Source organism: Pseudophryne corroboree, chromosome 9 (assembly GCF_028390025.1).
Source record: "Pseudophryne corroboree isolate aPseCor3 chromosome 9, aPseCor3.hap2, whole genome shotgun sequence".
In the NCBI taxonomy this organism is placed as follows: Eukaryota; Metazoa; Chordata; class Amphibia; order Anura; family Myobatrachidae; genus Pseudophryne; species Pseudophryne corroboree.
Genome location: NC_086452.1, coordinates 297,917,948 through 297,941,363, shown reverse-complemented (window position 1 = coordinate 297,941,363; position 23,416 = coordinate 297,917,948). Strand labels below are relative to the sequence as shown.

General features: G+C 46.3%; 1 protein-coding gene across 1 annotated transcript in view; it reads right to left on the bottom strand.

The window, feature by feature from the left end:
- The window catches only part of SERHL2 (serine hydrolase like 2), a 309,035-nt gene that overhangs the window by 248,825 nt on the left and 36,794 nt on the right, over positions 1 to 23,416 (bottom strand). Inside the window, exon 3 of the mRNA XM_063940393.1 lies at positions 9,976 to 10,113. Coding sequence (XP_063796463.1) covers positions 9,976 to 10,113 — 138 coding nt within the window. The remainder of the gene's footprint in view (positions 1 to 9,975; positions 10,114 to 23,416) is intronic.

Here is a 23,416-nt window from a genome sequence, read left to right as displayed (position 1 = left end):
TCCCCAGTATTTAAACAACCAGGACCGGCTCAAAGAGCCCGAGGCTGGTTATACTAAGGAGGGGGGACCTCACGCATTTTTTTTAACCCATTCAGACCCTTCTCCATTAAGTTAATGGAAGCCCTGGACAACAGAATTGCATTCATGTCCTCCTCCCACTCCCTTCCCAGTCCCAAACACTCATTTTTTTTTTCTATAAAAATGTACAATATATAACAAGTATGATGAGCAGGCAGGCAGCGGGCATTGGTGGCATCGGAGTGAGATGCAAATTAGTGGCGGAGGGCTGGGTCAGTTTATGGTGGGCGAGTTTGTAAGCCGGTGGCGGTGGCAGCGGGCATCGACTCAGGGGCAGTAGCGGGCATTGGCTCGGCGGCGGTAGGGGTCATCGGCAGATTCGGCGGACATTATGGCTGTAGTGCCTCACCAGCCACTGACCTCACCGCACGCCACTGCAGCACGCCATCACCCCCCTCACAGAGCCAGAAGTCAGGAGACAGTTGAGTAGAAGAAGACAGATCTTCTATCAAGAAAAGTGACAGCTGAGGTACAGCATGGCCTGAAAGAAATATTACAAATACATATGTACAACCAATATGTCTGTGAATGGCATCGTTCACAGACATATCGCGTTGGCCCTGCAGCACGGCCGATGCCATCTGGGTGTGTGTACGGCCTACTCACTGACCACACAATAGGTCGGCAGCAGCAGCCATTGAGTATGATGTCAAAAAGGGGTTGGGCACAATCAAATAGCTCTGCTGCCAAACATATCAGATAGCGGACTAGTGTATGCACAGGATCATCTTTGTATACACCTTGCCAATCGTGACATCGGTCGTACCCAGCCTTAGGTTTAACTTAAGATGGCACAGAACACATGTAAATGTTTAATTTTGGTATATTATCGGGGGAGGGGGTGTTTGGTAGGTTTTCTTATGTTTAATTTCACTTAATGAGAGATCTACTAATACTTCTAACAGTGTAACGTCCTACAGATTTTCCTAAACATATTTTAATATGTATATTGTTTGAAAATGATGTCGTCCTTCGTGACGTGTCCGTTGGCGGCGACTCCCTAGCCTAGCATAATCTTTTAGCGTGAATTATTTTGTGACTAGCAAAGCAGAACTTGGTGTTGAAAATTTGGTTGCAGGCAGCACAGTATAACGGTCTGCTAGCGTTGACTGTGTATTTATAGGAGGGCTTCAAGAAGATTTTCTGGATTTGGAGATTTTTCAGTTTTCACACCTTTAATTTGAGATCCTGCTGGACGATTCTGCATTGTGTAATGAACCGGAAAGAATGTACTATAGACTGTTTGGGTGACTGTGTGCAGCTCCTACTTTGCTTGTCAAATTCCCGGTTGCAGTGTTGTGGTTCTTTTCTAGGTGTAGGCTCTTTACTATTCCTTTCCTTTCCTATTCAGTTGTTACAGGGGGCGCAGTGTTTGTGTAAGGAATATACAGATGGGTCCACGGTTATCTTGGCTAGTTTGCTGCAACTAGGCACAACATGGTTTATTTACATAAACCCTTCATCTATTGTTCTCAGCTGCAATACAATACAGAGAACAATACAGCAGGGGATTAAGTCCGACTGCCCAGTCTCAGTTAATCCTATTAAAATTCAAGATAAACATGGACCCATCTGTATTTTATTTAAAAGGAAGGCGGATACAATTAACCTAAGTTTATAGGATTGCAACTTAAACTTTCTATTACAATTTAGTTAAACTCGCAAGATATTGAACAGTTGGTTACAACTGCAAAGGAGACATTATTATTACATAACATTAGCAACATTTACAATATACAGTACATGCAACAAACTTTCCTGACACATTAGCCAGTTAGCTTTCTATTAACTTGACAACTACTGTATTACATATCAAATGCAAACAAATAAAAAGGACATGGTAAATACATCTAAAAGGCAACAATAAACTTTGAATGTCCTACATAAAATGGTCAGATCGGTAATTGTTGGTGCACAAGTTATTCATCTGGCGCTACTTGACGAAGTGAAGCAGTCTGTTTCCACTATACTACTTTGGTTTGCCAAGTAATGTAATTAGGATCAGTTTTAGCTTAAGTTTAATTGGAGCCCTCACAGGGTCCGATCCATGGTGTCTTAAGAGTGGTGCTATCCGTTTACTTTCCAAGTCTGTCCAGGTCATGGCAATAGATTATCTCTCACTGATTCTGTATATAGCAAGATACATGTAGCTAGAGTGCTATATAAGGCAGCCGAGGAATGGGGTAGAGCTAGGCTTTTATTACAAGTCCCTGCATGTCACAGGTGTCAAGTAGGAAGAGGCTTCAATGACACAGAGGAGAATAATAAGATTTTACTCACCGGTAAATCTATTTCTCGTAGTCCGTAGTGGATGCTGGGGACTCCATAAAGACCATGGGGAATAGACTGGCTCCGCAGGAGACTGGGCACTCTAAAGAAAGATTTAGTACTATCTGGTGTGCACTGGCACCTCCCTCTATGCCCCTCCTCCAGACCTCAGTTAAGGAAACTGTGCCCGGAAGAGCAGACATTATAAGGAAAGGATTTTGGAATCCCGGGTAAGACTCATACCAGCCACACCAATCACACCGTATAACTTGTGATACACTTATCCAGTCAACAGTATGAACGACAACAGGGCATCAAACAATGGATGCCAACATAACATAACCCATTATTAAGCAATAACTATATACACGTATTGCAGAAAGTCCGCACTAGGGACAGGCGCCCAGCATCCACTACGGACTACGAGAAATAGATTTACCGGTGAGTAAAATCTTATTTTCTCTAACGTCCTAGTGGATGCAGGGGACTCCGTAAGGACCATGGGGATTATACCAAAGCTCCCAAACGGGCGGGAGAGTGCGGATGACTCTGCATCACCGAATGGGCAAACTCAAGGTCCTCCTCAGCCAGGGTATCAAACGTGTAAAATTTTGCAAATGTGTTTGAACCCGACCAAGTAGCAGCTCGGCAAAGCTGTAATGCAGAGACCCCTCGGGCAGCCGCCCAAGAAGAGCCCACCTTCCTTGTGGAATGGGCTTTCACTGATTTTGGATGCGGCAATCCAGCCGCAGAATGAGCCTGCTGAATCATGTTACAGATCCAGCGGGCAACTGTTTGCTTTGAAGCAGGAGCACCCAACTTATTGGGGGCATACAGGATAAACAGCGAGTCAGTTTGGCTACATAAATCTTCAAAGCCCTGACTACATCTAGTAACCTGGAATCCTCCAAGTCACGAGTAGCGCAGGCACTACAATAGGTTGGTTCAAATGAAAAGATGACACCACCTTTGGCAGAAATTGGGGACGAGTCCGTAATTCTGCCCTGTCCACATGGAAAACCAGATAGGGGCTTTTACACGACAAAGCCGCCAATTCTGACACACGCCTAGCCGAAGCTAAGGCCAAGAGCATGACCACTTTCCACGTGAGATACTTCAGCTCCACGGTCTTAAGTGGCTCAAACCAGTGGGATTTCAGGAAAACCAACACCACGTTGAGATCCCAAGGTGCCACTGGTGGCACAAAAGGGGGCTGAATATGCAGCACTCCCTTAACAAACGTCTGAACTTCAGGAAGAGAAGCCAGTTCCTTTTGAAAGAAAATGGATTGGGCCGAAATCTGGACCTTTATGGATCCCAACTTCAAGCCCATAGTCACTCCAGACTGTAGAAAGTGCAGAAATCTGCCCAGTTGGAATTCCTCTGTAGGGGCCTTCCTGGCCTCACACCAAGCAACAAATTTTCGCCATATGCGGTGATAATGTTTTGCTGTCACGTCCTTCCTAGCCTTCATCAGCGTAGGAATAACTTCCTCCGGAATGCCTTTTTCCGCTAGGATCCGGCGTTCAACCGCCATGCCGTCAAACGCAGCCGCGGTAAGTCTTGGAACAGGCAGGGCCCCTGTTGCAACAGGTCCTGTCTGAGAGGCAGAGGCCATGGGTCCTCTGTGAGCATGTCTTGCAGTTCCGGGTACCAAGTCCTTCTTGGCCAATCCGGAACAATGAGTATTGTTCTCACTCCTCTTCTTCTTACGATTCTCAGCACCTTGGGTATGAGAGGAAGAGGAGGAAACACATAGACCGACTGGAACACCCACGGTGTTACCAGGGCGTCCACAGCTATTGCCTGAGGGTCCCTTGACCTGGCGCAATACCTTTGTAGCTTTTTGTTGAGACAGGACGCCATCATGTCTACCTGTGGCAGTTCCCATCGATTTGTAATCTGAGTGAAGACTTCGTGATGAAGTCCCCACTCTCCCGGGTGAAGGTCGTGCCTGCTGAGGAAGTCTGCTTCCCAGTTGTCCACTCCCGGAATGAACACTGCTGACAGTGCTTGCACGTGATTCTCCGCCCACCGAAGAATCCTGGTGGCTTCTTGTGCCGCCCTGGCGGTTTACATGAGCCACCGCGGTGATGTTGTCTGACTGAATCAGCACCGGTTGGTTGCGAAGCAGGAGCTCCGCTTGACTCAGGGCGTTGAATATGGCCCTTAGTTCCAGGATATTTATGTGCAGACAAGCCTCCTGACTTGACCACAACCCTTGGAAGTTTCTTCCCTGAGTGACTGCTCCCCACCCTCGGAGGCTCGCATCCGTGGTCACCAGGACCCAGTCCTGTATGCTGAACCTGCGGCCCTCGAGAAGGTGAGCACTCTGTAGCCACCACAGAAGAGATACCCTGGCCCTGGGGGACAGGGTGATCAGCCGATGCATCTGAAGATGCGATCCGGACCATTTGTCCAACAGATCCCATTGAAAGATCCTTGCATGGAACCTGCCGAAGGGAATGGCTTCGTACGATGCCACCATCTTTCCCAGGACTCGCGTGCAGCGATGCACCGACACCTGTTTCGGTTTTAAGAGGTCTCTGACTAGAGTCACGAGCTCTTGAGCCTTCTCCGCCGGGAGAAACACCTTCTTCTGGTCTGTGTCCAGAATCATGCCCAGAAAGGGCAGACGCGTCGTAGGAATCAGCTGCGACTTTGGGATATTCAGAATCCAGCCATGCTGTTGCAACACTTCCTGAGAGTGAGCTACGCTGATCTGCAACTGCTCCCTGGACCTCGCCTTTATGAGGAGATCGTCCGAGTATGGGATAACTGTGACTCCTTGCTTTCTCAGGATCACCATCATTTCGGCCATTACCTTGGTAAATATTCTCGGTGCCGTGGAGAGCCCAAACGGCAACGTCTGGAATTGGTAAGGACAGTCCTGTACCACAAATCTGAGGTACTCCTGATGAGGCGGATAAATGGGGACATGCAAGTAAGCATCCTTGATGTCCAGAGACACCATAAAATCCCCCTCTTCCAGGCTTGCAATGACCGCTCTGAGCGATTCCATTTTGAACTTGAATCTTTTCAGATAAATGTTCAGGGACTTTAAATTTAATATAGGTCTGACCGAACCGTCCGGTTTCGGTACCACAAACATTGTGGAATAGTATCCCTTTCCCTGTTGAAGAAGGGGAACCTTTACCACCACCTGCTGGAGAAATAGCTTGTGAATCGCCGCTACCACTACTTCCCTTTCTATGGGGGAAGCTGGCAGGGCCGATTTTAGGTAACGTTGAGGGGGCATCACCTCGAATTCCAGCTTGTATCCCTGAGACACAATCTGTATAGCCCAGGGGATCCACCCGTGAGCGAACCCACTGGTGGCTGAAATGTCGGAGACGCGCCCCCACCGCTCCTGGCTCCACCCGTGGAGCCCCAGCGTCATGCGGTGGATTTAGTGGAAGCCGGGGAGGACTTCTGTTCCTGGGAACTAGCTGTAAGGTGCAGCTTTTTTCCTCTACCCCTGCCTCTAAGCAAGAAAGGAAGCACCTCTGACCTTCTTGCTTCTTTGTGCGCGAAAGGACTGCATTTGGTAATACGGTGCTTTCTTAGGTTGTGAGGGAATATATGGCAAAAAGTTTGACTTCCCAGCAGTAGCTGTGGAAACCAGGTCCGAGAGACCGTCCCCAAACAATTCCTCACCCTTGTAAGGTAACACCTCCATGTGTTTTTTGGAGTCGGCATCACCTGTCCACTGCCGAGTCCACAGGACCCTCCTGGCAGAAATTGACATTGCATTAATTCTAGAGCCCAGTAGGCAAATGTCCCTATGGGCATCCCTCATATATAGGACAGTGTCTTTTATATGCCCCAGGGTCAGCATAATGGTATCCCTGTCCAAGGTATCCATTTCTTCAGACAGATTATCTGTCCACGCTGCTACAGCACTACACATCCACGCAGACGCAATTGCCGGCCTCAGTAGAGTCCCTGAATGTGTATAAACAGATTTCAGGATACCTTCCTGCTTTCTATCTGCAGGATCCTTTAGGGCGGCCGTATCCTGTGACGGCAGGGCCACCTTCTTAGATAAGCGTGTCAGAGCTTTATCTACCCTAGGGGAGGATTCCCAGCGCACCCTGTCCTCTGGCTGGAAAGGGTACGCCATAAGTAACCTTTTGGAAATCAGGACTTTCTTATCAGGGGAATCCCACGCTCTTTCACATAACTCATTTAACTCATGTGAAGGGGGAAAAGTCACCTCTTGCTTTTTCTCCCCATACATATAAACCCTCTTGTCAGGGACAGGGTTTACCTCTGATATGTGTAAAACATCCTTCATCGCTATAATCATGTAGCGGATAGCTTTTGTCATTTTCGGTTGCAATTTTGCATCATCGACGTCGACACTGGAGTCAGAATCCGTGTCGACATCTGTGTCAACCATTTTGGATAGTGGGCGCTTTTGAGACCCTGAGGGCCTCTGCGCTGTAGGATTAGGCATGGGTTGAGCCCCTGACTGGCCCAAGGTATCAGCTTTATCCAACCTTTTATGTAAGGAGTTTACATTATCATTTAACACCTTCCACATATCCATCCAATCAGGTGTCGGCACCGTCGGCGGCGACACGTCATTCAACTGCACTTGCTCTGCCTCCACATAGCCCTCTTCGTCAAACACGTCGACACACGCGTACCGACACACCACACACACAGGGGAAGCTCTAAATGAGGACAGGACCCCCACAAGGCCGTTTGGAGAGACAGAGAGAGAGTATGCCAGCACACACCCCAGCGCTATATGACCCAGGAATCACACAGTAACTTAGTGTTTACCCAGTAGCTGCTGTATTATGATTAATGCGCCTAAATTTATGTGCCCCCCCCTCTCTTTTTTACCCTTCTACCGTGATTCTGCAGGGGAGAGCCTGGGGAGCTTCCTCTCAGCGGAGCTGTGGAAGGAAAATGGCGCTGGTGAGTGCTGAGGAAGAAGGCCCCGCCCCCTCAGCGGCGGGCTTCTGTCCCGTGATTTTGTGTAAAATTAATGGCGGGGGCTCATGCATATAACAGTGTCCAACTGTATATATGCAGCTTTCGCCAGGAGGTATCAATTGCTGCCCAGGGCGCATACCCCCTGCGCCCTGCACCCTACAGTGACCGGAGTGTGTGGGTTAGTGTGGGCGCAATGGCGCACAGCTGCAGTGCTGTGCGCTACCTCATGTGAAGACAGGAGTCTTCTGCCGCCGATTTCGATGTCTTCGGCTCTGCGAGGGAGACGGCGGCGCGGCTCCGGGAACGGACGACAAGGTCAGGTCCTGTGTTCCATCCCTCTGGAGCTAATGGTGTCCCGTAGCCTAAGAAGCGCAACCTAGCCGCAGTTAGTAGGTTTGCTTCTCTCCCCTCAGTCCCACGTAGCAGAGAGTCTGTTGCCAGCAGAAGCTCTCTGAAAATAAAAAACCTAACTAAAATACTTTCTTATTAGCAAGCTCAGGAGAGCTCACTAAAAGCACCCAGCTCTGTCCGGGCACAGATTCTAACTGAGGTCTGGAGGAGGGGCATAGAGGGAGGAGCCAGTGCACACCAGATAGTACTAAATCTTTCTATAGAGTGCCCAGTCTCCTGCGGAGCCCGTCTATTCCCCATGGTCCTTACGGAGTCCCCAGCATCCACTAGGACGTTAGAGAAAACTAACTATTAACAGGCTGCAACATTGCCCCTTCTTTCTCTGGACAGTGCTGTGATGCAGAGGAGACACAGGCTGCTCCCGTTGCAGGAGAGGAGGCAGACTCAGTTTCCTCTAATAGGCTGCCACACTGTCAGACAGAGTGAGACCACCCTCCCGATGTCGTCTCTGTATTCCCCTGGCTCATGAAGGGGTGTCCTTATTTCAGTAGTATACAGCAGTGCCTATTCCCATCTCCCTGACTGTCAGGCTGCACTGCCCAACTGTTGCCTTGTTCAACTGTCACTTCCCTGACACTGGTCATGTGACCTGCTTCTGACCTCTTTGATTACAGCTGCTGCTGGAAATTGTCTGTTTAATGACAGACATGTGCTGTAGCGCGATGCACAGGGGAAGATATAATATCTCACTTAGCAGGGTATTACAATTGCTAATTACCTGTTGAACTCTTTAGGCCGCACCTTGATTCCTCAACGAGTTTCTTTTTATCAGCATCAGATTCATCAAACCAATCCCTGTTTTTCTTTTGCGGACTACATATTACTTACTGGCATACTGTATGTAGGGATTTCGCATATATCCGCCAGCCTTCATAAATTGATGCAACCTCTTCAGGTATGAGTGTTGTTGCATTACCGAACTCAGCAGCCAGTTTACGCAGTGTCTCCTCATCATGGACAAGTTTAGCAAGTGCCAGTCTAGATGGAATTTTGTGTTCTGCTCTGTGTTGGGGCTTGTAATTCAGCCTCATTTTAGATCGTATAAGACGATGATCTGACCAACCTTGTGTACCATATTTGACAATAATCACAGGTGTAACAGTGTACATTTTTACTTTGTCCAAGATTCCTTGAGTAATCCAAATAGTATAAAATGATTTTCACTCACCCTTCGCTACGGGGCATATTTTTGCACTTTTTTGGGCAGGTAACAAACCAACGCCAATCAGTATCCACAAATTATAGCTTGTTTTCTCAGAAAACTTTGAATTTCCTGAAAATAACATTACTATCCATTTTTCTATCACAAGGCAGATTATCTGGGTGTGGTATGGAATGTAGATAGTAACTAGGTCGACATGGTCTAGGCTGACAGGTCAAAAGGTCGACATTAATTTTTTATGGTTTTTTTGGTGTCGTTTTCTTTGTAGAGCGACTGGGAACCCCAATTAGTGCACCGTGTCCCCTCGCACGGCAAGCGAGCTTCGGGCAAGGTGCCTCGTTCTGCTACCGCTTCGCTCGGCATAGATTGCCGTTCCAATCGTAGTCCACGTGGATCGTTAAGTATGAAAAGGCTCAAAAAAAGAAAACAATTGTGAAAAACTCACGTCAACCTTTTGACCTGTCGACCTAGAGACCCTGTCGACCTAGTTACTGTCGACCAATAGTAGTGGACCTAGATAGTGTCGACCTAGTTACTGTCGACCTAGAGACCGGATCCCGATTAGCTACCCAAAATGGTCCATAAGCAGTTTTTATATTGAAATTGCAAAGCAATGAACAAAAGCAAATGTGTGTATTTTTTTTTATATTTTTTTAACCACCACCAAGACATAGTTTGTGGTTCTTGCTTCGGCATTATTCCACCCTTCCAAAACTGCAAAAAGGATTATACACACAGGTTTTCATAATAAAAGCTGCATTTGAATATGATAATGCATTTTATGTTATACATGTTTGAGTGGAACACCTAAGAGGCCTTATCCAGGGTCTTAACCTTAAGGGGGGTACACAAGGAGAGATCCGTTCTTAAAATCTAAGCAATCTGACTACATTGCTTAGAAGTTAAGCACGGATCTCTCGTGTGTATGCCCCCAGCGATAGTGATGCGCGGCCTCGCTCGTCGCTATCGCCGGTGCTAGATTGGCCTGCATGCAGGCACAATCTAGCACATGCTCATTTCACACGCGGGGTGAAATGAGCTAAGTAATATGTTGGTTTTATACAAGTAAATATTAATAAAAAGTAGTGGATCACTAGCTATAAACTCACCTTGTGGAAGCAAAGGAATAAGTCTATCAAATGTGTTTGCATTATCTAACCAACCATGTAGACAGAGAACAGGGCGGCCATCAGGTGGGCCCCAGGCTTTGGCTGCAAGGTGTCCCCAGGGAACTTTGAACCGCAATTCTGAAACAAGGAATGAAAATAAATAAAAATGTACACAGTTACTAATTCAGTGATGTAAGTGGAGAAGATGGTGAGTAACCTTGACATAAAATAGTAGCATCAATTGTTGGCTGCATATCATCACAAAATGTCCATCAGTACATTTATAATACAAGTAGATACATATAAATTGATGGCAGGTAAGAACCACTTGGCCCATCTAGTCTGCCCTTAAGGCCCGTACACACTGGTCGATATATCGGCCGTTCTCTTGAACGGCCGATATATCGCGGGACCGTCGGCCAGTGTGTACGGCCGATACGTCTGTGAACTCCGTCGTTCACAGACGTATCGCGTCGGCCGCGCAGCACAGCCGACGGCCAATATATCTACCGATATATTGGCGCGTCGCTGTGTGTGTACGGGGCGGTCGGCCGACCGCCCGTACACATGCTGCGGCGGCCGGCGGTGATTGACAGGTCAACTGGGCGGGCATGTGTACACGCCCGCCCAGTTCATGACGTCAGTCACCGACCGATCGGGCAGTGTGTATGCTGAACACACTGCCCGATCCGTCCATAGATATATCTGCAGATCAATTGATCTGCAGATATATCTACTAGTGTGTACCCACCTTTAGATAGATGAGACAAATAAATATTATAATAAATTAGATAGAGGTAAATAGGTAGATAGATATAAGACAGACAGATATGGGGGTGATGGTTTAAGTGTGTGATGGTTTCTTGTAGCCACTTTTTAGGAAACAGCAGAATGCCACATAGTTAGCAACTGAATTGTTGTGTTTGGCATTAGAAAGATACGAGCACGTGTACCATTGGACAACTAACTATAGCGCGAGTTTTTTGGGCTAAGCGCGATCACTGGGTTCTCTTTAGTACCATACACACATGTCCCTTAAAGACAATCCCTATATTCAATTGCTTATTCTACTTTACACTTATAGTAGATCACACATTGAGTGTTTGTTATTCATTACCCACAGTGAGTGGAAAAAGAAGGGATTACTGCAGCGTCTGTTTAATTAGCTGGGACTCCCGTTTAATCTTCCTGCATACAACTAATCACTGTTGAATGCTGTGATTCTTAAATGGTCGTATTTGTGATACAAACATATATGTTTGCTAAGGATGGATATAATCACAGGAAAAAAAACATCCGAGTCACAGTATCAAATGTTATTCCTTGTTATGCATATACATGTGCATTGCAAGCCAAATATGCATTTACTGCTCTGATGCTTAACACTTGCAATAAACTATACCGTGTGTAGTTGTTGTTCACTGCCTATAGTGGGAATGAGTAGGCTGCGGCTGCATTGATTTCATTCACAGAAACTCCTGTTTAGCCGGCCTGCATACGGTCTCAATAGGGAAATATAGGCATGCGTGTCATTTGGAGCAGAATCACTCTCTTAGTAAATGATACTATGTGTAGTCGTTATTCAGTGCTATAGGTGAGAACAAGCATGCTGCTACGGTATTGGTCTAATTAGCATTTGTCCAATTAACGAGTACAACCGTTATAGCCGTGCCGCATCAAGTCTCACCTAATGGGAATATACATAGAATTACACATTTCTACATTCACATCGGAGCAGACATTACTCCGTTGCGCGCATTTTGCTGTCTGCTTTGTCAAGGCTTTGTTGTTTAAGAGAGAACATTGATCACAAAATTATGAAGGAGATTTACACACATACAATACCAAAGAGGGAATAAAAAATGTGTACCCTTGTGATCACACAGATAAAATGAAAAAAGAAAAATAGAAAAAAAAAAAAAAAAGACAAAACAAACGAAGCAGACATTTTTTTTCCATTATTTCTCACACCTTTCTATCTTTGAGCACTATTAATTTAATTTGCAATCGGTTTTAAACTCTATATTTCTATACTGTGTAAGTATCCGCTAGACCAGTGGTTTCCAAACTTTTTTGAATCACGGCGCCCTAGAATATCAGAATTTTTTTTCACGGCACCCCTAGGCCAATAATTTCTTATTGAGAAATTTAGAAAGAAATATTACATTAAGTAGATCACGTTTATATGTCATCCTTAGGGTCAGTTGTGTGGTGAGGGACAAGATTTGCTTCTGTTTGGCCACATATTTTATGACTGGCAGCCACCAGCACTGGTTTTGCCTATTTTATATTGACCATGAATAATTTGAATTGGTCCTGGACCACCAACCCAGGGCACCCCTGCAAGTGTCCCGAGGCACCCCAGGGAGCCACGGCACACAGTTTGGGAACCTCTGCGCTAGACGGAATTTTAAAGAAATTAATGAAAGTGATATTTTTAAATACAGTGTGCACCTTACAGATACAACCCCCTTTTTTTGGTTGCGCTCTTGAAATCAACATAAGTCAAGATGAGGACTACCTTTGCCTGTCCCGACAATTCTGACTAGGATTTAGTTTTTCTTGTCTTTCCCAATAGGTGGCTTAGAGAGTATATTTATTACCAGTTATTTATATAGCTCATACACATTCAGCAGCGCTTTACAGAAAGTATTTGCCCATTCACATCAGTTCCTGCCCCTGTGGAGCTTACAATCTACACGGTTGAGTCACATTATTATCGGTATCCGGTCTCTAGGTTGACCACTATTGGTCGACATGCATTACATCAACAGGGTCACTAGGTCGACATGACAAAAGGTCGACATGAGTTTTTCACGATTTTAAATTTTTTTAACATTTTCATACACTACAATTGGGAATGGACACCGCACTAATTTGGGATCCCAGTCACTTTACGAAGAAAACAACACCAAAAAAATGAAAAAACCTCAAGTTGACCTTTTGTCGTGTCGACGTAATGCTTGTGTCGACCTATGTTGGGCGTTGACTTGGTTACTGTCGACAAATAGTGGTCGACCTAGAAACTGTTGACCTAAGTGTGGTCGACCCTATGAACCACTCCCTTATCACCACCAGCTAATAGCCAGAGTAACCGCCGTGTGCAGCACAGACAGCAGCGAGATGGGCTGAACTGTCATTTTAGACATGTCTGGTAGCCCCCAGGTTCATTTTGATGGTGAGCTGCTCTACTGTGGTATGTTGGTCGGCCCTCATCCACCTTCGTAGCACACGTTCACCTCTCACATCAATGGCACGTGGTGCTCCACAGTTTCCACGTTGGTTTTTCGCAATGGTGCCATTTGTCCAGTCACAATACACCTTCACCACAGCAGCACGCGAACAGTTCACAAACTGCGCTGTTTCAGAAATACTGCCACACTTATCCCGAAAGCCAATATTCATCCCTTTTTGCAACTCAGATAAATTGCCCCTTTTACCCATGACAGTAACGAGTACTGATATGTGTGCAGAGCCTATCGAACACCTTATATACCCACCAAGCCAGCACATGACATGTGACGTACTTCATGGGCTACGCGATGCCAACGTCAAATGTAGGAGGCGATCAAAATAATGTGACTCGACAGTGTATATTTCCTACCACATGTACACATACACACTAGGGTTAATTTAGTTGGGAGCTAATTCACCTACCAGTATATTTTGGGGTTGTGGTAGGAAACCAGGGTACCTGGAGGAAACCCATGCAAGGACGGGGAAAATATACAAAACTCCACAGAAGTATTGCCATGGTGGGAATCAAACCCATGACCTCAGTGCTGTGAGGCAGTAATACTAACATTTGAATAGCTCAGTTGAGTACCATCTGCTGGCTGCCGGAAGAAAAACTATTGAATTCCGCCATTTGGGTTTATTTGCAAAGCATTAGGTTGTAAAACCTGTCACTTCTAATAGTGTTAATGCCTGATATTTAAAAGGACAATGCTGGTGCTGATTAAGTCGGACACATAGAAGCCTGATGTGCTAATGTGAGAATTTGTTCAGCGAGAATCCGTGAGTCTACAAGTGGGAAGCTGGGCCGCTCACCGATTTTACGCTAACCACCACAACTATTATAAATTTGTATAGGCATTTGTGCATGGTTTCATCAGAAACACACTTACCTGATTCTCTGTACACACAACTCCGAATAGCATGGAACTCAGTCTACAAGCCCACAACACTTCCATGACACTCCCACAAGTTCAAAGCAATACATTGTTGCAATCCAGTTCCTGCCCTGAAACACTCATTTCACGGAAAGACAGAACCAGCCAAACCTTAAGTATAAATCTTAAGTACAGCATTTTTGTAAGTGCTGTATGCGAAGATTCACCGTTTACATTGGTGCACAGAGCTCAAGCTCTAAAAGCCCTTACCAGTGAGCAAAGAGCTTACACTACTGCATAGGCACCAATACTTTGTACCCTGGTTGAAATAACCAGACCAACCCTGAAATGTCAGTGTTTCTGCCTCTGCAGTCTTGTACCTCAGCTAGATATTGTTGAACTTCAGGTAACCTATCTGGACAGCAACCTGAACCAGGTTTGAGTTAACTTTGTGTCAGCTGGGCCAACAAATCTTTTAACATATCAAACACTCATCTTGTCTGCCTATCGTTCAGCAACTGAAAAGCTATTAAGCCTGTATAACCTTGGGATATCTCTCATACTGCAAAATTTTCACAGGATACAAGACATCTCATTTATTCTGTGCGATCGATCACCTTTATTAACATGTTTGTCGGTGGTCTACCAAGCCTTCAGTTTCCGGGTAGCAAATAGATTTTATCCATAAAAGTGGCCACACATTTCATCAACTAGACATAAAGGGAGATGTACTAAGCTTTGGAGAGTGGTAAACTCATACTTGCCTACTTTTGAAAATGCATTTCAGGGAGATTGTGAAAGTAACACCTGTGTACTGCTACATCTGACAAGCGGCTCATTATAGTCAATGGGAAAATGGGTCCAGTTTGTGTCCTGATATCTCCGTTTATGGATGTCCAAGAGACTCAAGACCAGTATCATATGAAAGAGGAGAATCTTGGCTTTCGGGGCAGATTGGCCACTAGTTTATGTGACACCGCAAAGGGAAACTGCAAGCAGCCGTGTGTCAGGTCCCCTCCATTTGTCCGTCCAGCTTGCACGGGGTGCTGTGCTTCTGGCTAGATAGAAAATACTGTACTGAGATGCTAAGCATGGTGTTTTGGCATCCAGGAACTTAGGGAGGAGCTTTTATCTCTCCCTATTATACTTATAAAGATAACCCTTGCTGATGTAGCCTTTATAGCAAAGTACATTACAAGCTGTTCGTGCTACTTAGTACTCAAATAGAAAATACTGTACAGACATGCTAAGCACTGTGGTTTAGCATCCAGGAACTTAGGGAGGAGCTTTTATCTCTCCCCATTATACTTCTAAAGATAACACTTGCCACTGTAGCCTTTAGAGAGTCTCTGTACAGTATTTTCTATTGCTGCAACTCCGTGATCGGGACTAACGCCATAGACAGCATAGATCAGTGGTTCTCAACCTTGGTCCTCAAGTACCCCAACAGTTCATGTTTTCCTTGTCACCAAGCTGCTGCACAGGTGTATTCATTACTCACCGACACATTTTAAAAGACCCACAGGTGGAGCAAATTATTTCACTTGCAATCCTGTGAGGAGACCTGGAAAACATGAACTGTTGGGGGTACTTGAGGACCGTGGTTGAGAACCACTGGCTTAGATGAGCGAGGCTCCAGCTGTACTTTTGGATGTGCGTCATTTTTATGACACGAAGAAAAAAATAAAAAAAAATAATAATAATAGGATTTTACTACCTACCGGTAAATCCTTTTCTCGTAGTCCATAAGGGATATTGGGGGAATCTAGTACTATGGGGTATAGACATGGTCCAAAGGAGCCAGTGCACTTTAAATTTCTTCAACTGGGTGTGCTAGCTCCTACCCTCTATGCCCCCTCCCACAGGCAGTTATAGGTAAAAACGTGCCCGAAGGAGAAAGGACATATGAGAGAAAGAACATGATAACAGAAAAGGTGGTGAGATTTACACACCAGCACACCACTAACATACAACAACCAGCAACGGCTGGTAACAACAACAGCAACAGCTGAACAGGTAACTATAGAACAAGAACCTGCAGAAAAGTCCACGCACTGAGGCGGGCGTTAAATATCCCTTATGGACTACGAGAAAAGGATTTACTGGTAGGTATTAAAATCCTATTTTCTCTAGCATCCATAAGGGATATTTGGGGAATCTAGTACGATGGGGACGTCCCAAAGTTTCCAGAACGGGCGGACACTGCTGCAGCACCGCCTGCCCAAACTGGGTATCCTCTTTGTCCAGGGTATCAAATCTGTAGAACTTCACCAAGGTGTTCTTCCCCGACCAGGTAGCAGCTCGGGACAGTTGCAAGGCTGAGACTCCACGGGCAGCCGCCCAGAAAGAGCCCACTGATCTTGTGGAGTGGGTCTTTAGAGACTTAGGAACAGGTAAGGCTGCCGACACATAGGCCTGTTGGATAGTAAGCCTAATCCAATGAGAAATGGACTGCTTGGAACCAGGACAACCCTTTTTCTGCGCATCATGGAGCACGAAGGAATCCGTTTTTCTGACCCGAGCTTTGCGCTTGACATAGATCTTCAAGGAACGCACAGCATCCAACGCCTCCAGAGGAGCAGAAGCGTCAGAACTGGACGGAACCACAATAGGTTGATTCAGATGAAACGCAGAGACAACCTTCGGCAAGAACTGCTGTCTAGTCCGGAGCTTCGCTCTGTCCTCGTAAAAGACCAAGGGGGTCTTTCTGACCCGATCGCTCGCTGCAGTTTATCGCAGCGCAGCGATCGGGTCAGATCTGCGCATGCGCTGGTGCTGTAGAATCTAACTTTGTAGAATCAAGGAAACGGGGTCCAGGTCATCCCCATCATCCTGTATATCATCATCTGAATCAGATAGAATAGCAGGTAAACCACGCTTCTGAGGACCTGCATGAGAGAGGTGGGGGGCTGTCTATCTGCCCTAGCAGCTAAATCTGCAACAGCTTGTTGTAGGGTGTAGTATGGTATGCCGGCAGTCGGGTTCCCGGCAACCAGCATACCAGAGCCGGAATCCCGACCGCCGGCATACCGTCAGCTGGGCGAGTGCAAATGAGCCCCTTGCGGGCACGGTGGCACGCTACGTGCGCCACATTATCTATTCTCCCTCCAGGGGGGTCGTGGACCCCCAAAAGGGAGAAAAGATGTCGGTATGCCGGCGGAGGGGATTCCGGCGCCGGTATGGTGGTCGCCGGGAGCCCGGGCGCCAGCAACCTGAAGGCCACCCCTTGTTGTAGTACAGTAGCTCAGTTTTCTGCACTTTAGCAGTGAGCTGGGAGGACATATCTGACATCATAGTTTTAAGAGACCCTAACCAGTGGAGCTCTGGACCCTCTCCCCCAGCCCCTTCACTGATTTGTGAAGATTGACTGCATTGTTCACAGGTCATTATATAAGGGAGAGAATCTAGTGTGACATACACTGCACAGCTTGTGTTTACCCATATTCACAGTAAGCACAATAACATACACACAGACAGTTATAATGCAAGCCTGCCATACTGTATGTGAGAGGAGAGAGAGAGAGAGAGATAGAGAGAGAGCGTGAGAGGGGACACAAGCACACCCTGAGCTGCACAGCCTCGGTGAGAATGTCAGCTCCCTATAATACAGCAAACACTAACAATTATTGTCCTAGATAGGATCAGCATAGTGTACACAAACGGCTCTCCCCCTTTGCCATACCCTGTACCAAATATCAAGCGTGTCTGAGGATCAGGAAGCGCTATGTATGCTGTATGCAGAGGAAGGCACAAAAACGCCACAGGTCCTGCTCTGAGGTAGCTCCGCCCCCTCCTATGATGCCGGCGTTACATACATTTATTATACTGGCAAAAGTCTCCTTTTGAGCTTAAAACATCACACAAGTGCTAGTCAAGCCCTATTGTGCCAGTTCTACACGGGGGATCTTAGCGGGACCCCCCCAGGAGGGTCCCCGTATGCCGCCCCCTTGATCAGCCGCCCTTTGAACCGGGGGACCCCCTAGCGGGGCCCCCGGTTTGTACTCACCACAATGTCACCTTCAGGCAGCATTAGGGGTGTGTGGCGTGCTGCAGCTGTAACACAGCCAAGGCGCAGTGCCCCGCTGAACAACCCCTCAGGACGGTGGTCCTGCAGCGGGGAAGTGGCTCTGCACCTCGTAAGGCCAGTGACCGCCAATCCCCCCCCCCCCCCTCCTCATTCCCATGGTGCAGGTATGATGTTGCCCAGACAGCATACCGAAAATAAAAGGATTAAAAGAAATTGAAGAAAACTCTCTGGAGCTGCAGAGACGCGCATCCTCTCCTGAGGGCACTTTTTTCTAAACTGCTTGTGGTAGAGGGCATAGAGGTGAGGAGCCAGCACACCAAGTTGAAGACATTTAAAGTGCTCTGGCTCCTTTGGACCCCATCTATACCCCATCGTACTAGATTCCCCCAATATCCCTTATGGATGCTAGAGAAACAAAGGCATTCGCATTTTGGGAATTGAATCCTGGACTCTGAGCACGGTGTGCGGGACATTTCACCACTTGGCCATGACGCCTGGTGATAGAGACACAAGCTCATGTGTAAATGTAAGCAGTGATCTCTTCCCATGGGTTTTGCTGTATTGGCTACGAAACTTGGATGCTCACATACAGCACTGTATGCCCAACTTCAATGGACCATTGCTTTAACACACTCACTTGCGTCTGTATACAGTACACTAATTTTATTGATTGATTTATTGGCTTCTTTTTTTTAAATGGACTCTCTCCGTCCGACCAATGGGGGTCATTCCGAGTTGATCATAGCTGTGCTAAATTTAGCACAGCTACGATCATCTTTCCTGACATGCGGGGGGACGCCCAGCACGGGGCTAGTCCGCCCCGCATGTCAGTGCCGGCCCCCCCGCAGAAGTGCAAAGGCATCGCACAGCGGCGATGCCTTTGCACTTCAGGAGTAACTCTCGGCCAGCCAGCTTTAGCGTGCTGGCCAGGAGCTACTCCTCGCTCCCTGGCCCGCTGCGTATGACGTCACGCAGCCGCCCGCCCCCGTTTGGTCCGGCCACGCCTGCGTTGGCCGGACCACGCCTATGACACAGCGGCTAAACTCCGCCGTTTTGCCCCCTCCCGCCCATTGATCGCCTCTGCCTGTCAATCAGGCAGAAGCGATCGCTGTCCTGCTACGGCTGTCAGCCGTCCCGCATGCGCAGGCGCACAAAGGCGCCGGCACATGCGCAGCAGGGACCCGCTCGCTCTGCTGCGTGAAAACGCAGCGAGCGAACAGGTCGGAATGACCCCCCTTGTTCTGTGTGTTCAGTATACAGTAACATTACAGTCGTCACTGACCATTTGCCAGAGCTTGTAGATCAATCCGCTGCTATTCGCTCTACAGTACTGGATTAGTGGCGCATTAGCCACCCAGTGGTGAAGATGTGTATTGCATGCCAAGTATGTATTCATGCCTCAACGTGCCTGTCCGTGCAACAACTGAACAACCTGAGCTATCGCTTAGGCGTGACTAATCCTCCGTTTATGGCAACGATGAGGGAGGCTCCATCTGTAAATGAGTCCCAAAGTTAGTAAAATCTACTTGTTGAAGAAAAGACACTGATATTTTTCAGGAGTTCTTCATGTATTGTGTTTTTAGAAGAGGTTCCATATACTGTGAGTGGCCACGAGAAGCCTTATTTAAAATGCATGTTAACATAGGGATCATTGGGGCAGATGTATTAACCTGGAGAAGGCATAAGGAAGTGATAAACCGGTGATAAGTGCAAGGTGATAAATACACCAGCCAATCAGCTCCAGTTTGTAAATTGACAGTTAGGAGCTGACTGGCTGGTGCGTTGCACTTATCACCGCTTTATCACTTCCTTATGCCTTCTCCAGGCTTAATACATCTGCCCCACTGTGCCTTATAACCAATGCAGGGAAATGGCACCGATGATCCCATCTGAATGTATGTATCTCTGATTTCTTTTTTTTCACCAAGAATGTAACAGCTGCATAATGGGGATAAGGTGCAATCGGGGAGATTGACGAACTATTCAGGGAGTCAGGGAGATATTTCAGGTGCTGCTATTTCAGGGAGTCACCTGCAAAATGCAGTAGGGTAGGCAACTATTGGTAAAGTGGAGAGAGATAAAGTACCAGCCAATCAATTCCTAATTGCCATGTAACAAGCTCAGTTTGAAAAATCAGTTAGGAGCTGATTGGTTTGTTGTTTATCTCTCTCCAGGGCTTAGTACATCTGCCCAAAATAGTGTACTCTAGTCTGTTGGAACCACCTTGTTTAGTAACAAGCATAAGATCATCAGTATCAACTTTAATTATGATGCTAGAGTCTGAGGTGGGTTAAGAGAGAAGAGGATTCATGCGGGCTTCCTCAACTCTGGCAGCAAAGTTAACTCTGTCCTGGGGATTCTACTGCGTATGTGCAAATTACTAGAAAGATGGCCACCGCACCATTTTCCCTATGTTCTTGATGTTCAGCAGCGCTGGAAAACTGGCCAACGTGATACAGCAGAGAGGTAAGGGTGCCCACACGCAGTGAGATCTGTGCTAGGGGCCAGTTGAGCCTATACAATGTGTGCTATCCGATTTGGACTAAGTGATATGCGATTTGAACTACATGCGATTTGAACTACATCCGATTTTGACTACACTACAATATGTAATGTATGCAATGTAGCACAAAAATACCTGACTGCACATACTATTTTGCCGTGCAATATTGACTGTGTGGGAGTACGCATCGCATGGGAAAATAAACACTGCAATTTGAACTAGACGCGATTCGAACTAAAAAGATCAAATTGCACACGATAATTGCACCGTGTGTGGGCACCATTAGTATAATGTATATAGTATAACTATATGTGTGCACGGTGTGCAGTGTGGGCCCCCTGGATCCACTGCAGACCGTGCACCCATTTTAGATATACAGGTTGAGTATCCCATATCCAAATATTCCGAAATACGGAATATTCCGAAATACAGACTTTTTTGAGTGAGAGTGAAATAGTGAAACCTTTGTTTTCTGATGGCTCAATGTACACAAACTTTGTTTAATACACAAAGTTATTAAAAATATTTTATTAAATGACCTTCAGGCTGTGTGTATAAGGTGTATATGAAACATAAATGAATTGTGTGAATGTAGATACACTTTGTTCATTGCACAAAGTCACAAAAAATATTGGCCAAAATGACCTTCAGGCTGTGTGTATAAGGTGTATATGTAACATAAATGCATTCTGTGCTTAGATTTAGGTCCCATCACCATGATATCTCATTATGGTATGCAATTATTCCAAAATACGGAAAAATCCGATATCCAAAATATCTCTGGTCCCAAGCATTTTGGATAAGGGATACTCAACCTGTACCATTGATCAGATTATATATTTGTTAACAGTACTGTATCCAGATAGCAGGTGGAAAAGTCTGCCGCTACTAAAAATACATTGTATGTCAGGATGTAGTCAGCATGCCAGCATTTGGGATTCCAGCAGACAGGATGCCGGGGCCAGAATCCCGAATGTCAGTATGCCGGGGAGGGTTAGAGTTCGGCTACAGGGAGGGAGGGTTATGTTTAGCCTACAAGGAGGGAGGGTTAGGTTGTGTGGAGAGAGGGTTAGGGTTAGACTGTGTGGAGAGAGGGTTAGGTTGTGTGGAGAGAGGGTTAGGGTTAGACTGCAGGGAGGGAGGATTAGGTTGTGGAGAGAGAGGGTTAGGTTTAGCCTGCAAGGAGGGAGGGTTAGGTTGTGTGGAGAGAGGATTAGGTTTAGCCTGCAAGGAGGGAGGGTTAGGTTGTGTGGAGAGAGGGTTAGGGTTAGACTGCAGGGAGGGAGGATTAGGTTGTGTAGAGAGAGGGTTAGGTTTAGCCTGCAAGGAGGGAGGGTTAGGTTGTGTGGAGAGAGGATTAGGTTTAGCCTGCAAGGAGAGAGGGTTAGGGTTAGACTGCAGGGAGGGAGGATTAGGTTGTGTGGAGAGAGGGTTAGGTTTAGCCTGCAATGAGTGAGGGTTAGGTTGTGTGGAGAGAGGGTTAGGTTTAGCCTGCAAGGAGGGAGGGTTAGGTTGTGTGGAGAGAGGGTTAGGTTTAGCCTGCAAGGAGGGAGGGTTAGGTTGTGTGGAGAGAGGGTTAGGGTTAGACTGCGGGGAGGGAGGGTTAGGGTTTGGGGGATGGTTAGGATTAGTGGATAAAATGGTCCAGAGCAATGGGCTCGAAAGGGACACTGATATTAGAGGGTCCATTAAGCAGACAAGTAAAGGTAGATTGGGCATGCATAGCATTACCTTGTACTTGACTCATGTATCCCTGGCCAGAACCTACGATGTACCAGTTTGCGTGTTTTGTCTTCTCCAAGACATTTATGCAGCCCTTTAATCCGGGACACATGAATTACACAGGTTCTGTGGCTGGCTAGATTTAAACTTGCATTTCAACTGGTTTTAATCAGCCACAAAACATTTGTAAATAATAGGTGTCCCAAATTAAAGGCTATTATGGCAACCCCACATTTATTGAAAAGCGCCATTATTTAGGCTGAGAAGTCATCTTTAATAATAATGATAATCATCATTTTATTTATATCGAGTTGGTCTCCATCAGGACTCAAAGAGGTAAATTTACTAAAACTTCTAAAACAGAGAATTGGTGATGTTGCCCTTAGCAACGAGATGCTATCATTTTCTAATAGGCAATAGAGAAATTGTAGACAGCATCTGATTGGTTGTTATGGGCAACATCACCAATTCTCTGTTTGAGAAGAGTTAGTAAATTTACCCAAAGTCGCTTTACAACATACGAAACAAAGCATAGGCTTTTAGTATTACAGAAAGAAAACAAAAACAATGAACATAACGGGTACAATGGGCAAAATGCAGACAGCTTCTCTAGAATAGCTTTCTTTTCCATCTCCTCAAAGTATTATATGTCATACTCTAAAATAAAGGGAAATGGTAGTTTGACAATACAGAGGTATGTAGTCGTCTGTTCCCAGGCTTGTGAAACACGGTGCTGGAAACAAGGGTAAGTTGATTTCCTGAAGTGACAAAAGTGGGTACTACTATCTTTTCCATCATTATGAAGACCAGAAATAATGACAGCCTTCCTGCAGCCGGGTTCATAGAGTAGTAACAGAATAGAACTGCACCATAGCGGGACAGGCAAAAGTCAGATCAAGCCCTGTACTTTGGATATTGGTCCCATATATGACAAATATTTCCATATTTGAATTACAGATAACCACTTCATTTTTCATGCCTCAAGCCCTTGAGGTCTGTGCACTCTCAACTGCATGGTTCAACTATATGCTCTTTTGGGGATCCGGTCTCTAGGTCGACACTATCTAGGTCGACCAC